This window comes from Danio aesculapii, chromosome 15, assembly GCF_903798145.1.
Source record: "Danio aesculapii chromosome 15, fDanAes4.1, whole genome shotgun sequence".
Taxonomy (NCBI): domain Eukaryota; kingdom Metazoa; phylum Chordata; class Actinopteri; order Cypriniformes; family Danionidae; genus Danio; species Danio aesculapii.
The window spans coordinates 17202971-17216881 of NC_079449.1; the positions used below are offsets into that span (position 1 = coordinate 17202971).

General features: G+C 35.7%; 2 protein-coding genes across 2 annotated transcripts in view; one reads left to right on the forward strand and one right to left on the reverse strand.

Moving 5' to 3' along the window:
• The window catches only part of b3glcta (beta 3-glucosyltransferase a), a 161180-nt gene extending 153066 nt beyond the window's left edge, over window positions 1–8114 (reverse strand). Inside the window, exon 1 of the mRNA XM_056474024.1 lies at window positions 7891–8114. Coding sequence (XP_056329999.1) covers window positions 7891–7954 — 64 coding nt within the window. The 5' untranslated portion in view covers window positions 7955–8114. The remainder of the gene's footprint in view (window positions 1–7890) is intronic.
• A 2336-nt stretch (window positions 8115–10450) lies between these two features.
• Window positions 10451–13911, forward strand: part of hsph1 (heat shock 105/110 protein 1) — a 48056-nt gene continuing 44595 nt past the window's right edge. The window contains exons 1-4 of the mRNA XM_056473311.1: window positions 10451–10759; window positions 11719–11776; window positions 11875–12015; window positions 12117–12239. Coding sequence (XP_056329286.1) covers window positions 10653–10759; window positions 11719–11776; window positions 11875–12015; window positions 12117–12239 — 429 coding nt within the window. The 5' untranslated portion in view covers window positions 10451–10652. The remainder of the gene's footprint in view (window positions 10760–11718; window positions 11777–11874; window positions 12016–12116; window positions 12240–13911) is intronic.

The window sequence follows — 13911 nt, forward strand, 5'->3', positions numbered from 1 at the left end:
GGGAGCCTTGAGATCGCCCTGAGCTCAATCTCCCCTCGCCCCGCAAAGGGAGGGAACCCTGAACTCGAGGATCCCTTGAGGTCAGGGCTCTCTCTCCCGGGACAGCATGCCAAACAAGCTTCGTAAGTCATGAGCTAAGTGTGAACTCTTGAAAGGCATAGCATACAAAAACAGCAATAAATTGCTGCCACACCAAAATATGCATTTTCAGCAATGTATATCATAATCTGATGGGTATTTTGAGTTAAAAATTTAAAGACACATTCTGGAGACACCAAAGGCTTATCTTACATCTTGTAAAAATAACTTTTATAAAAGTAATAATATACAAGTTATAAAAATGCTCCTGGTGTCTCTTTTCTCTCAAACAGGAGAATATTAGGCTAACTTCTGCTCAACTTCTGCAGAGATTATGAAACACATTGATGGCAGACTCATCAATATTAATAAATAATAAATATACACAGCATAGAACTCGGTCTGTGATACTTTGAAGTACTGAAGCAGATACACACTGTCCTATTAGAGCAGGTCTGCACACTGTGAGAAAATGAGCAGAACTGGCACTTCTTTGCTCATCATAAATGCCTAGTTTGTCTCCATCTCCCATGGCTTTCAATCCCAAGCCAAATCCTAAGACTGCCTTTCACTGATAAGCAGAACAGAGCGCAAGGATTCACACCGCCAAGGTGATTTCATGCCATCCATGGATTCCTGCGCTCCCTGCATAACTTTAGATACGTGTTTGACAGTCACTTTTTCAGACACAGAGTGCTGCTGTGTTTATCTCTTTAACTGTCGGGTGTAAACAGCACTTTTATCTTTCAGATCTGCTCGCTTAAACTGTCTCCTGACTCGAGCGGCAAAATAACTTCTATGGGAACATCTGTGGGAAAGACTTAACAAAACACCTGCTGGTTATTTTACATCTTGCAGTATAACTCATCAACTAACAAAACATTACTGATGTTTGTGTTAAATGGCTTTGTTTTTATCTGAGCCTCACAGCGAAACAGCAGTGGTCTCGTACTGATCATTCTTTCTGCCTGCAGGTACACACAAAAGATGTTGTCTCTTAAAGTCTTATTCTGCACATCATAAATAATACAATAGGACAGCGCTGATATCTTGACACATACATACTTCATAAGACCCTTACACAACTATTCCTTCGCAGGGAAAAACAATGTATTTTAAGTCAGATCAGGGCTCAACTGTTTTTTTTTTTTTATTCTCTTTCTACGAGGTAGGTCTGGTTGGAAACTCTTCAGATCTGAACTAGCTATATTATATATTTTATTCAGTTTTTTTTATTTACACGTGTATTGTTTTTCCTTCTTTCCATTAGAATTGATTTTTTTATGACAGAGAAATAACTGTTTAATAATAAATTGCATTGTTTTTCTATTATTCTTTAGGCTATATAAAATCTTTTTTCCTCATATACTTTTACACCATTCTGCATAAAAATTTGCAGAGAAGTGTTTGTCAAATACCACATTTTTGTTTCAGAACTATAGTATAATTATCAATTGTATAAATCTTTTACAGAAATAATGAAAAAATAACATGTATGTGAAGTCAATATGACACAGAAATTGACAGTATTCTTTCATTTTGTCATGTACACTCACCGGCCACTTTATTAGGTGCACCTTCCTAGTAACAGGTTGGACCCCTTTTGCCTTTAGAACTGCCTTAATCTTTCGTGGCGTAGATTCAACAAGGTACTGGGCATATTCCTCAGAGATTTTGTTCCATATTGACATGACAGCATCATGCAGTTGCTGCAGATTTGTTGGCTGTAAATCTATGATGCAATTGAGATGCAGTTTGAGATTATGCAGTTTGAGATTATTTGCGCTTTATGACATGGCGCGTTCTCCTGCTGGATGTAGCCATCAGAGTATGGGTACACTGTTATCATAAAAAGATGGACATGGTCAGCAACAATATTAAGTAGGCTGATGCTCAATTGGAACTAATGGGCCCAAATTGTGCCAAGAAATATCCCCCAAACCATTGCACCACCACCAGCAGCCTGAACCGTTGATACAAGGCAGGATGGATCTATGTTTTCATGTTGTTGATGCCAAATTCTGACCCTACCATCCGAATGTTGAAGCAGAAATCGAGACTCATCAGACCAGGCAACGTTTTTGCAATCTTTTATTGTCCAATTTTGGTAAGCCTGTGTGAATTGTAACCTCAGTTTCCTGTTCTTAGCTGACAAGAGTGGCACATCAGTGTGGTCTTCTGCAGACCTTAGTTGTAACGAGTGCTTATTTGAGTTACTGTTGCATTTCTAACAGCTTAAACCAGTATGGACATTCTCCTCCGACCTCTGGCATCAACAAGGCATTTGTGCTCACAGAACTGTCGCTCACTGGATATTTTCTCTTTTTCGGACCATTCTCTGTAAACTCTAGAGATGGTTGTGGGTGAAAATCCCAAACGATCAGCAGTTTCTGAAATACTCAGACCAGCCCGTCTAGCACCAACAACCATGCCTTGTTTAAAGTCACTTAAATCCCCTTTCTTCACCAATCTGATGCTAGGTTTGAACTGCGGCAGATTGTCTTGACCATGCCTACATGCCTAAATGTATTATTCCGTCATTTCTTTGTTGTTGCTGCCATGTGATTGGCTGATTAGAAATTTGCTTAACGAGCAGTTGGACAGATGTACCTAATAAAGTGGCCGGTGAGTGTACAGTATTTTCCAACAAAATGGTTTTTCAATTGGGTTTGATTTTGTCAATCAGCAATGGGATGGGAAGTCCTACCTTCACAAAAATAAATAAATAAATATACATTATACGCATCATCGAAGAAGAAAAGTTATGTTGTAAGACTAAAAGGAAGATGTTTTGATTATTTACAGAGGCAGAAAACTATTAATAATTAACGATAAATACTGAAGAGTCTAATTACTATAAAGCACTGAGACCTGCATACAGAATAAAATCACTTCACTGTAAAAAACGATTATTTACTCAAAGGGAAAGTTCACCCAAAAATTTAATTTCTGTCATAATTTATGGTTTAAAACCTTTTTGAGGTTCTTTCTTCTACAAAACACAAAATAAGTTATTCTGAAGAATGCTGGTTGATGTTACCCATTGACATCCATAGTAATTTTAAGGCAAAAAGTTCCATCACTTTAAGTAAACCAATCTCTTTCTACAAAAACACTTTCCAGAACTTTCTCATTTACTGTTCCATGCTGGTGGAATGATATAGGCCCATATGGAATGCTTAAATCCATTGCAATATGTAACAGATTGCTGAGTCCCCTCTCCCTGCTATGGCTTTTACTTTTTCCAAATAACATCAGACTCTCTTTGTATTTATAGCACTTACATATTATCTCTAATTGCTTGTTGTATTTCTCATTTGTAAGTAACGTTAGATAAAAGCATCTGCTTAAAAAAATTATGAAAATTACCCCATAATTTACTCACCCTAAGGCCATCCTCTGTATATTTTTTTTCTTTCAGACGAACACAGTAAGAGTAGTTTTAATTTTATCCAGGCTCTTCCATGCAGCATAACAGTGTTTAATGGTGGCTTTTATTTTGAAGCTTTTAATAGTGCATAAATCCATGATCATGTCATCAGGGTGAATGTTTCAGGATGAATGCCGTCAGGGTGGCTACCCATACATTAAGGTAATTTTTTGGTGAACAATTACTTCAAACAAACTTAAACGGAAAAAAATAACACAAACAATTCATAGTCACTTTTTAAATGAGCAGAATTGACAAAACTGTTCAGCGTGTCTAACCAGCATGAAAAAAATGGGCAAGATGAAAAATGCAAGACAGAGACAATGTAGCACTAGCCCAAAATAGCAGGAGACGGTTAATAAACTGACCTACAACTCTCACACATGTGCCCTAGACCAGCGGGCTGTCCTTACTGCTGAACTTTGCAGGTGCGAGTACAACGAAAACTAGGTCAGTACCTCAAGCCATTAGCAACCACAAGATTCATTCTTGAACAGTAAGCCATTTCTTCTGTGCGCATCAATAACTTCATAAACAGTTGAGTCTGAGAGATATTGCAGAGTATTCTTGAATTTGAAAGAAACCCTCGATAGAAGATTCTTTTCAATGCAAATCCCAAACAATCTCAAATTGAGGCTCTCTGAGAAGTACCAAATTATGCCTTTGTGGTGAGAAAAAATGAGGTGCACTGATTATATTTCTTCTCACACACAGCACACAATTTACCCGTGGTTCAGGAGTTAGCTTGACACTTTAGGTTAGTGGTATCCAGTGCTCCTTACTATACAAACAAATGAGGTGCTCGGTCCGACAGCCTGAACTGCATTTAAGATTGGCATGTAGGCAATTTTAGATCTACTGCAAACTCACAATTCATGCAACTGGCTGCTTGTCCACTTGATTTATCACCTTAATATCCAGAGATGCCTAATATTATACTGTCTTTACAGTAGGGGTGTAAAGGTACACATATTCGTACCATACATCTTTCAAATGGGTCTTTCGGTTCAGTGCTCTTAAAGGGGGTTTCATATTGGGTAGTTCCCCGAGAACTAATTTGCCCATGGACCATTTTCCTGATTGCATTGCTACTGATGGTGCGAATGCCAGAATGTAGATGGAATGTAGACATGAAAGGTATGTGAATGAAATGGAGAACTAAAACACCAGACAAGTTGTAGTGCCACATTTCATATAGGCTAAGAAATGAACACAATGCAGTGGATAATGGCTTCAAGTAAATGGTATTAACGTTAGCTTTCTGTAAGCTTATGCATTGTAACTCTTTAACATTTTGCGCTGGTGTTTTGTATAGCAGAAATTCATCCATTCATTTTCTTTTTTGGCTTAGTCCCTTTATTAATCTGGGATCGCCACAGCGGAATGAACCGCCAACTTATCCAGCATTTGTTTTATGCAGCGGATGCCCTTCCAGCTGCAACCCATCACTGGGAAACACATTCACACTTATTCACACACACATACACTACGGACAATTTAGTCTACCCAATTCACCTGTACCGCATGTCTTTGGACTGTGGGGGAAACCGGAGCACCCGGAGGAAACCCACGCGAACGCAGGTGAAACATGCAAACTCCACACAGAAACGCCAACTGACCCAGCCGGGGCCGGACCAGCGACCTTCTTGCTGTGAGGCGACAGCACTACCTACTGCGCCGCCAGAAATTCGTCCAGTCAATGTTTACTTATATCACTGTATATCCTATTGTGCAAGATTAAACCTTTCTTTGAAGTAGCTGGAAGCTAATTTAGTTCCCCTAAAAGTCCTGCTAACTAAAATCTTTCCCCACCAAAAAAGATCATCTGGTGGTAACTTTTATATATTGTAGTATCACCAAGCAAGCACTTTGTTTTAACACTTTAAATGTGAAACTTTTTAGTTTTATCCTCACTTTAACCAATTGATATTATTGCATACCAATATCATTCTTTTATGCTGCTTCATTTTGATGTAAAAATAAAACTTCACTAGAGAATTCATATCCAATAAATCACGAGAAGCTTTGTTTTGCTCATTTTGATAAAAACTCATTGTCCTCTCTCAAATTCTGGTCATTTTATCAGGAAGTTAAAATAATTAATGCCATTTTTACACTTTTGACACAGCAGATTACTCTGTGGGCAATTCAATATACACTATTGTTCCTATTGTGCTAGAATTAAATATTAATAAAGTTCTCAGTCAGAGTTTTAACTTCAGAAATGTGTTGGAAAACTAAATTTAATGGAGCATTAAAATAACCTCATGAAGTCATTCAGTCCACAGTTTGGTTTTCAGTTAGAGAAATTAACATTAAAGAAATTATTTCTCTGAACATTTACATCATGTCAGCCTTTATATTCATTATTTTTTCACTTAACCTATTTATGATGACTTCAAGTAATAGTTCACCTAAAAATGAAAATTTACTCACTATTTTCTCTCCCACGAGTGGTTTCAAAACTTTTATGAGTTACTTTCTTTTATAGAACAGAAAGCTGTAACCATTGACCTCCACAGTAGACAAAACAAACTGTATGGAAGCCAAAGGTTACACGTTTCCAGCATTATTCAAAATATCTACTTTTGTGTTCAACAGAAAAGAAGAAAGTCAAATAGGTTTTAAACAAATGAATGGTGAATTAATAATGACAGAATTGTCATTTTTGGGTGAACTATTCTTTAGTTATTATCTATGTCTTTTTTAAATAATACAATAAATCCGCCATAAAAATTAAGTAATTACAGCTACTGGGAAAATTACTATAGTAGTAGGCCTGTCACATTAACCAGTATATCGACTTACTGCACAACACATGGACATGACCTTAATCATTTTTGGTGATGCAATATATATCACCCTTACATAAAAAACAATTCTAGCAACATACCTCTACCTCTACTGGAGGTGCCAGTATGGTTAAAAACATTAACATTACTAAAAATTACTATAATATATTTCATGTGGGTGTCTGACAACTGAAAACAGATCTGGCAGCAGATATTGCAGCCTCTTTTACTTCTTACCTTGCATTTTTTTGTTAACATTTATTATTATTTTTTTAGGATATGCCTATTCACATTCTGATTCCAATGCCTCATTATTAAATTGTTTAAATGACTATAACTAAATTAATTATTCTTAAGAATAAAATATTATGTGTTCTTTGGAAGAGTGTACTTGATTTGTGATGATATTATATTGTCATTCTGTCATTTATGCCACTATAATGAGTGGCATAAATGGTCTTAAAATGACAATAATATCATTTATCACAATATATCTTGGTGCATTATAACATACAATAAATCATGGATATCATGAAAAGCCTATATATTTGAAAATAAAAATCTAATTATGTTTAGATGTTTAGAATGTGCAATTTATATGTTTTACTATTTTTAATATCAGTTATCTAATTGAATAGTTAACTGCAATGAAGCACTATAAAAATAATACTCTGTTTTACTCCATGCTATCAAAATCATATGAATCATCACTATGAAACAGGTTTCCAATCATATCTTTCGAGTCCTCTACTTTAGGCACTGTTCAAAATATTCAAGCATTTGCCTCAGACATTGACTTTGACCAGAGTAAAGAAAGAGTAACATCTCAGTTACATCTTCTTCCAAAACTATTTCAGATTTCCACACACAAACTGTTGTGCTTCAGACTACCGCACATCAGTCTGTTCAATGAATTATTTACAGTTGACTACCAGGTTGTGGCAGCTTTACTCTTCCTGTATGATGCCCCAAAAAACCTTGTCAAGACAAGAAGCTCACTATGTTTTGAGACAAAGAATATTACACCTGTGATGCCCCAAAATGTTGTCAAGCATGACAGCTCTCTAGATTTCTGAGACACGATCAATCAAAGTCACTAATAAAAAAAAAAAATAGTCTAGACAGGCTAGATTCTGAAACAGCCAATCACACCCATGGTACCCAAAATGTTGTCTTGGTAGGCAGCACATTCATTTATTCATTCATTCATTCATTAATTCATTCATTCATTTATTCATTCAGTTTACTATACAAATAAGTTTGAAAAAGCATGAATAATTAAAATACTTTAATATGTACTATCAAACTGAGTCAATTAAAAACGCCTAATGCATTCTTCATAACTTAACGGAGTGCAGAATAGCTGTTACACTGAATAAAACAACAAGGAAGTGTCATTTTATACAGGTTAAAAGCTTTGTCATTAGAAACAAATGATCACTCTAAACACGTTTTTCCATCTAAAAGCAGTATATAACAGTTTAGACAGCTGCCTTTTTCTTGCAAACAAATTAACAGTACGTTAACGTGGATAAGCCAAAGATTCGCGAGCTCAAAAACTTCGGCATATAAGAGTAGAGAAACACTTACCAAGAGACCAAAGGAAGAAATACTGGGTTACACTGAATCCGTTTAGACACTTTATGAAGAGCATAGTAAGAAGAAGCGCGGCTGGCAGCTCTCTGTAGCCTATGTGTGCTGTAAAGCGGAGTGTTTGCACTGGTTCTGTATCCTCAGTGTCTACTGTGCGAGCTGATCATCACACAGCTTTGTTTTGCGAGGACATTTCCTGTTGAACGCGCGTCTCAGCTGCGCCCTCTGGTGGCCGCGTACACAGGAATTACAACAAGGGGCAGTGCTTGTCGCTTGACACTAACATAAGCGCGATTAAAGGGTTTATTAAAGAGATAGATCACCAAAAAAACGACACCTGCCACGTTCAATTTATAATAGGCATCGTAATAGTCTGCGTTTCTCTTTTGAAAGACTTTAAATCGTTAGTTACAATGGTTAGTTATAATAAGGTCGTATTAATGAACCAGAACAGCACATTTATTACAGTATTAATTCATGTTAGTTAACATATGTTTATGAAAATAGTTAATTATTAGTTTAAGGTTATCAATTAATGTTAAAATGCATGAATTAGATTTTAATAATGCATTGGTAGGTAAATGTAAAATAAACGCTCTACAATTATTGCTCATAAATACATTAACTAACATTAACTATTCATTCATTTTCTTTTCTGCTTAGTCCCTTTATTAATCCGGGGTCGCCACAGCGGAATGAACCACCAAATTATCCAGCACATGTTTTATGCAGCAGATGCCCTTCCAGCTGCAACCCCTCTTTGGGAAACATCAATACACACTCACTCACACTCATACACTACGGACAATTAAGCCTTCCCATCCCAATTCACCTGTACGGCATGTCTTTAGACTGTGGGGGAAACCGGAGCACCCGGAGGCTCAAACCAGCAACCTTCTTGCTGTGAGGCGACAGCACTACCTATTGCGACACTGCATTGCCCTAACATTAACTAATGAATTCGTATTGTAAAGTGTTACAAAAAAAAAAAAAACAAAGTTATAAAGGACAAAAAAGGCTGTCATTTCATTTTCCTTTGGCTTAGTCTCTTTATTTATCAGAGGTCGCCACAGTGGAATGAACCACCAACTTATATAGCATATGTTTTACATAGCGGATTCCCTTCCAGCTGCAACCCAGTACTGGGAAACACCCATACACACTCACTCTCACACATACACTACGGACAATTTAGCTTATTCATTTCACCTATAGCGCATGTCTTTGGACTGTGGGGGAAACTGGAGCACACAGAGGAAACCCATGCCAACATGGGGAGAGCATGCAAACTCCACACAGAAATGCCAACTGGCCCACCCAGAACTCGAACCAGCGACCTTCTTGCTTTTAGGTGACAGTGCTAACCACTGAGCCGACGTGTCGCCCAAAAAGTCTGTCAAAAGTAGTTTTAAAGTATATATATTTTTTACACTTGCTAAGATATATTTCTTTACCAGCATTAGTATGATGAAATCAAAATTAATTTGAAGGATTTAAACCCATTAAATTTCTGTTTGTTTACATAATGCCACTGTTGTTGTTGTTGTTTTTATAAAAATCGTATTTTTCCATATACTGTACCCTAAAAACAAGTTAGTCCCGCAAGTCAATGATCAAAAAGCACATTAATTTTGACGCCTTTTGTACAATGTCACTTTTTAAAAGAAGATAAGGAATATCAATGTGGCACAGTGGCTCAGTGGTTGCTGGTTCGAGATTGAGCTGGGCCAGTTGGCATTTCTGTGTGGAGTTTGCATGGGTTTCTTTCGGGTGCTCCAGTTTCCCCCATAGTCCAAAGACATAAGCTATAGGTGAATTGAATAAACTAAATTACTGCCAGTATGGGTGTGTTTGTGAAATAGTGTGTGTGTGTTTCCCAGTACTGGGTTGCGGCTGGAAGGGCAACCGCTGTGTAAAACATATGGTGGAATAGTTGGTGGTTCATTCCGCTGTGGCGGCCTCTGAAAGACTAAGCCAGAAGGAAAATGAATGAATAAATGAATGAATAAGGAATATTATTCATTGACACCCAACAATTTCCTCAGTACATACAAAACAAAATAAGCTCTGATATTCACACCCACATCAAATTACAACCACATATTATGAAGGTAAAATATTAGCCTACAGCTTTAGACGGGAAAGCAAAACAAAAAGTTAAAATGTGTCGCCTACAAATCACAAAGGGTTAGAATATGATACTTTTTATGAAGGTCTGAAAGACTTTTTGTCCTCTTTCTGATTATTATTTTGCGTAAATTGAAGTCTTTTAAAAGCGAAACGCAGCTAGCTAAATTATGTCTCAAAACTGACAGGTGCATTAAATTGAAATGCTTTCGACTAATAAGAAATCATGACTAGTGACAACTAGATTAAAACTATTTTGAAAAACAAATAAAGTCATTATTATGAATAAGGTCAAACATCAATTTTGTTCAGACGAACTTATCATAAACTCATTAAAATAACTATTATTTTTCTTAATCCTGTTTATTTTTGAAGCTCCGTGGGCGCTCTGTATCTCCGCCGAAAGCTCTGGAAGTGTAAACGCCATCAGTCCGCGCTGCTGATGCTGCCGATGGAGACGGAAGTTTCTGGAAAGTTCAATGAAACAAGATATAAACGGGTCGCGCGTCCGAAAATAGCATATGCGCTCTGGATTTTCTGCACTTTATTGACTGACACTTAGACACACAGACGGATTTGTTTGTCCAGCTGATCTGAACACATCGCTTGCCGTACCGAGCAGAGTCCGGGATATGGCTGTCGTGGGTTTTGATGTGGGATATCAAAACTGCTGTATTGCCGTGGTCAAGAGCGGAGGAATTGAGACTGTATCCAATGAATTTACAGACAGATGCACGCCGTAAGTTGATGAATGCTGTTTTTGCCTAATTTACATACAGTAAACACTGCATGAAAAATACACAAAGCTGTATGTAATTCTCAGATAGCGTCACTTTAGTCACACTTTAGGACCTTTCTAGTTGATAAGCTGGTAATGTTTACTCTTATGTATATGTAAACAAAAATAAATGAAAAACATACTTTGAAACTTTGCATGTAATACAATGAAATGTATATAATACAGAACAAAACATTTAGAATTAATAATAAATGAGAATTATAATGCACTAATAATAATAAAATACACTAATAATAAGAAAGATGCTGTAAATTCAGCTTAGATCCACAGGAATAAATTGCTATTTTAATTTATTCATATAGAACACATTTGTTCTAGATGAAAATAATATGTTCAATGTATTTTTGATCAAATATACAGCTTTGGGATTGAGCAGAAAACACTTTTAATATCAATGTTTCCAAACTTTTGAGCATTACCTTATTTATATAACAACTACATTATAACATTTATGACGTTTATGACATTCCCTTTTTAAAAATACATAAAACAGTATGTAATCATTAATATTTTATTATATTTTAAATGATTAAAATTGTCTTACTGACAAACACTGGCAAAGTATAAAGATGTAAAAACACAAATAAGGTTTTTGACATTTTTTACTCTAAATATGTCATAAAATGCTTTGTTTTAATAATCCCTGACAAAAATTTGTATTATACAATCTGTCATATGGAATTATATTAATAATCCTTATGTGTAATTAACCTTTTTATAAATCATGGTATAAAAAGAGTCATTCATTATTATTTTTAGCTCAGAAAAATAAAATAAATTAAACAGTACACATTCTGATGTACTGAGAAAATTTAAGCTGTGATACATTGCTATTATTTTTCTTATTACACACTAGGACCCTCACAATAAGTTTAATATGCTGAACTTTCTTCTTTTAGATCTGCCATATCGTTTGGTTCAAAGAGCAGGGCCATTGGCAATGCTGCAAGAAACCAGGTAAACATTCATGTTCTCATTATTATTGTCATTTAGAATGAAGTGAAAGTGATCTAACATGGTGTAAATAATATATTTATTTCTTCTACTTGTTCTAGATGATAACCAATCCTGCAAACACCATCTTTCATTTTAAGAGACTACACAGCAGACTTTACCATGATAATGTTGTGCAAGCAGAGAAGGCTAATTTACCCTATGATCTGGTACCACTAAACGATGGAAAGGTTGGAGTAAAGGTAAACTCTTCGTTTATGAGTCCTATAAGTAGTAAGGACAGATTGTCATGGATTATTTTGAGAAGAAACAGTAAAATGAAGATGTTTTCTGTCTTCATTAGGTCTTGTACCTAGACCAGGAGCACCACTTCAGCATTGAGCAGATCTCCGCTATGCTGTTGACCAAACTGAAAGACATTGCAGAGGCTAACCTGCAGAAGAAAGTGCTGGAGTGTGTCATCTCTGTACGTTCATTTATTTTCTTGATTTTTAATGGCTACCAGAGGCGTGTACTAGAAATAGAGGAGTTTGGTTAATTAGAAATTCGTCCAAAAGATATTTATAGTAGAAATCATGCATTACAGCCATTTTAGAACTATCATTAGGATAGTTTTGAGAAATTACCTCTTTTTTCCCCATATAGCAGTACATTTTGCAGGACTTTTTAAATAAGGCCCTGTGATTTCTGCACTGTGAAAATATGAACAGAATCGCTGAATCAAGTTGTAAATATTAGCTGTATAACACAAAGTGTTGTCAAATCTGGCACATTTTGGATAAACACATCAAAAATAGTGCTATACATCCAATCAGAATACAGAATTCCATCATCATTTCCAGGGGTGGAGTTAGTAATTTGGGGGCCCTAGCACTGAAACTCAAAGCAATCTCTATAGATATTGTTTTTCTCTCCAGATTCAGTTTTTCTTTTGAAGTTAAAATATATATTAAGTGGATATTAAATTCACAAATAAAAAACAAGCTTACAAACTTTGTACAGTTAATTAGCCATGCTTGTGATTAGATTTTAATATTTGTATGTGTGCAGTACGGATGGAATAATCCACTGTCCGTGGGGGGCCCTGTTTTAGAAAAAAGTAATAACCTTAAAATCTTAATGATTATAGACAGATTTTACAACATATGACAGAAAAATTATAAAAGACCATAGGATGATTATTATAGGCATAGGCAGCTGCTTACCTTGCTTATTGGTTAAGTCCGCCCCTGGTCATTTTATCAGAGCCACGCATAAAAATAATTTGTGACAGAATATCGTAGAATAGAAAGTTCTTCTAAATGTTTAGGTATTAACACAACTTAATTTTCATTAAATAATTACACATTTGTGTGAAACATTTTTATTAATTTAATCAATATATAATTTATTTTGAATTTTTATTGATTTATTTAATATAACATTTATTTTTAACAGGTATAAAACTTATTTTATTGAATTTGTTTAGTTAATTTCATTATAAATTGTTAAATTGAAGACATGATTTAATTTAATTTGACATGATTTTTGGATGCAACTCTTTATTCATTAAAATAATAGCCATTTAAAAAAAATAATAACAGTAATACTAATTTTTAAAAGAAATGTTATACAATTTCTTTAGTGTGTTTAATTGTAACACAAATCAAACCTAATTAAAGTAAAAAAAAAAGTATTTCATAGGCTTTTATTTAAAAAAAAACATTTTATAATATATTTAAATTAAAATAAGAATAAGTTAAATTTGTGAAAACTGGGGAGGAACCCAGGTGGCGCACAGGGCAGCGATGTCGCCTCACAGCAAGAAGGTCGCTGGTTCGAGCCTCGGCTGGGTCAGTTTGCATTTCTGTGTGGAGTTTGCATGTTCTCCCCGTGTTTGCGTGGGTTTCTTCTGGGTGCTGTGGTTTCCCCCACATTCCAAAGACTGATATAGGTGAATTCGGTAAGCTAAAATTGTCTGTAGTGTATGTGTGCATAGGTGTTTCCCAGTCATGGGTTGCAGCTGGAAGGGTATCATTCCGCTGTGGCAACACCTGATTAATAAAGGGACTAAGCTAAAAAGAAAATTAATGAATGAATGGAACCCTGCCAACTGCAAAGGACAAGGTCGGGCCTCCTCCACTTAGCCCCTGACTGGA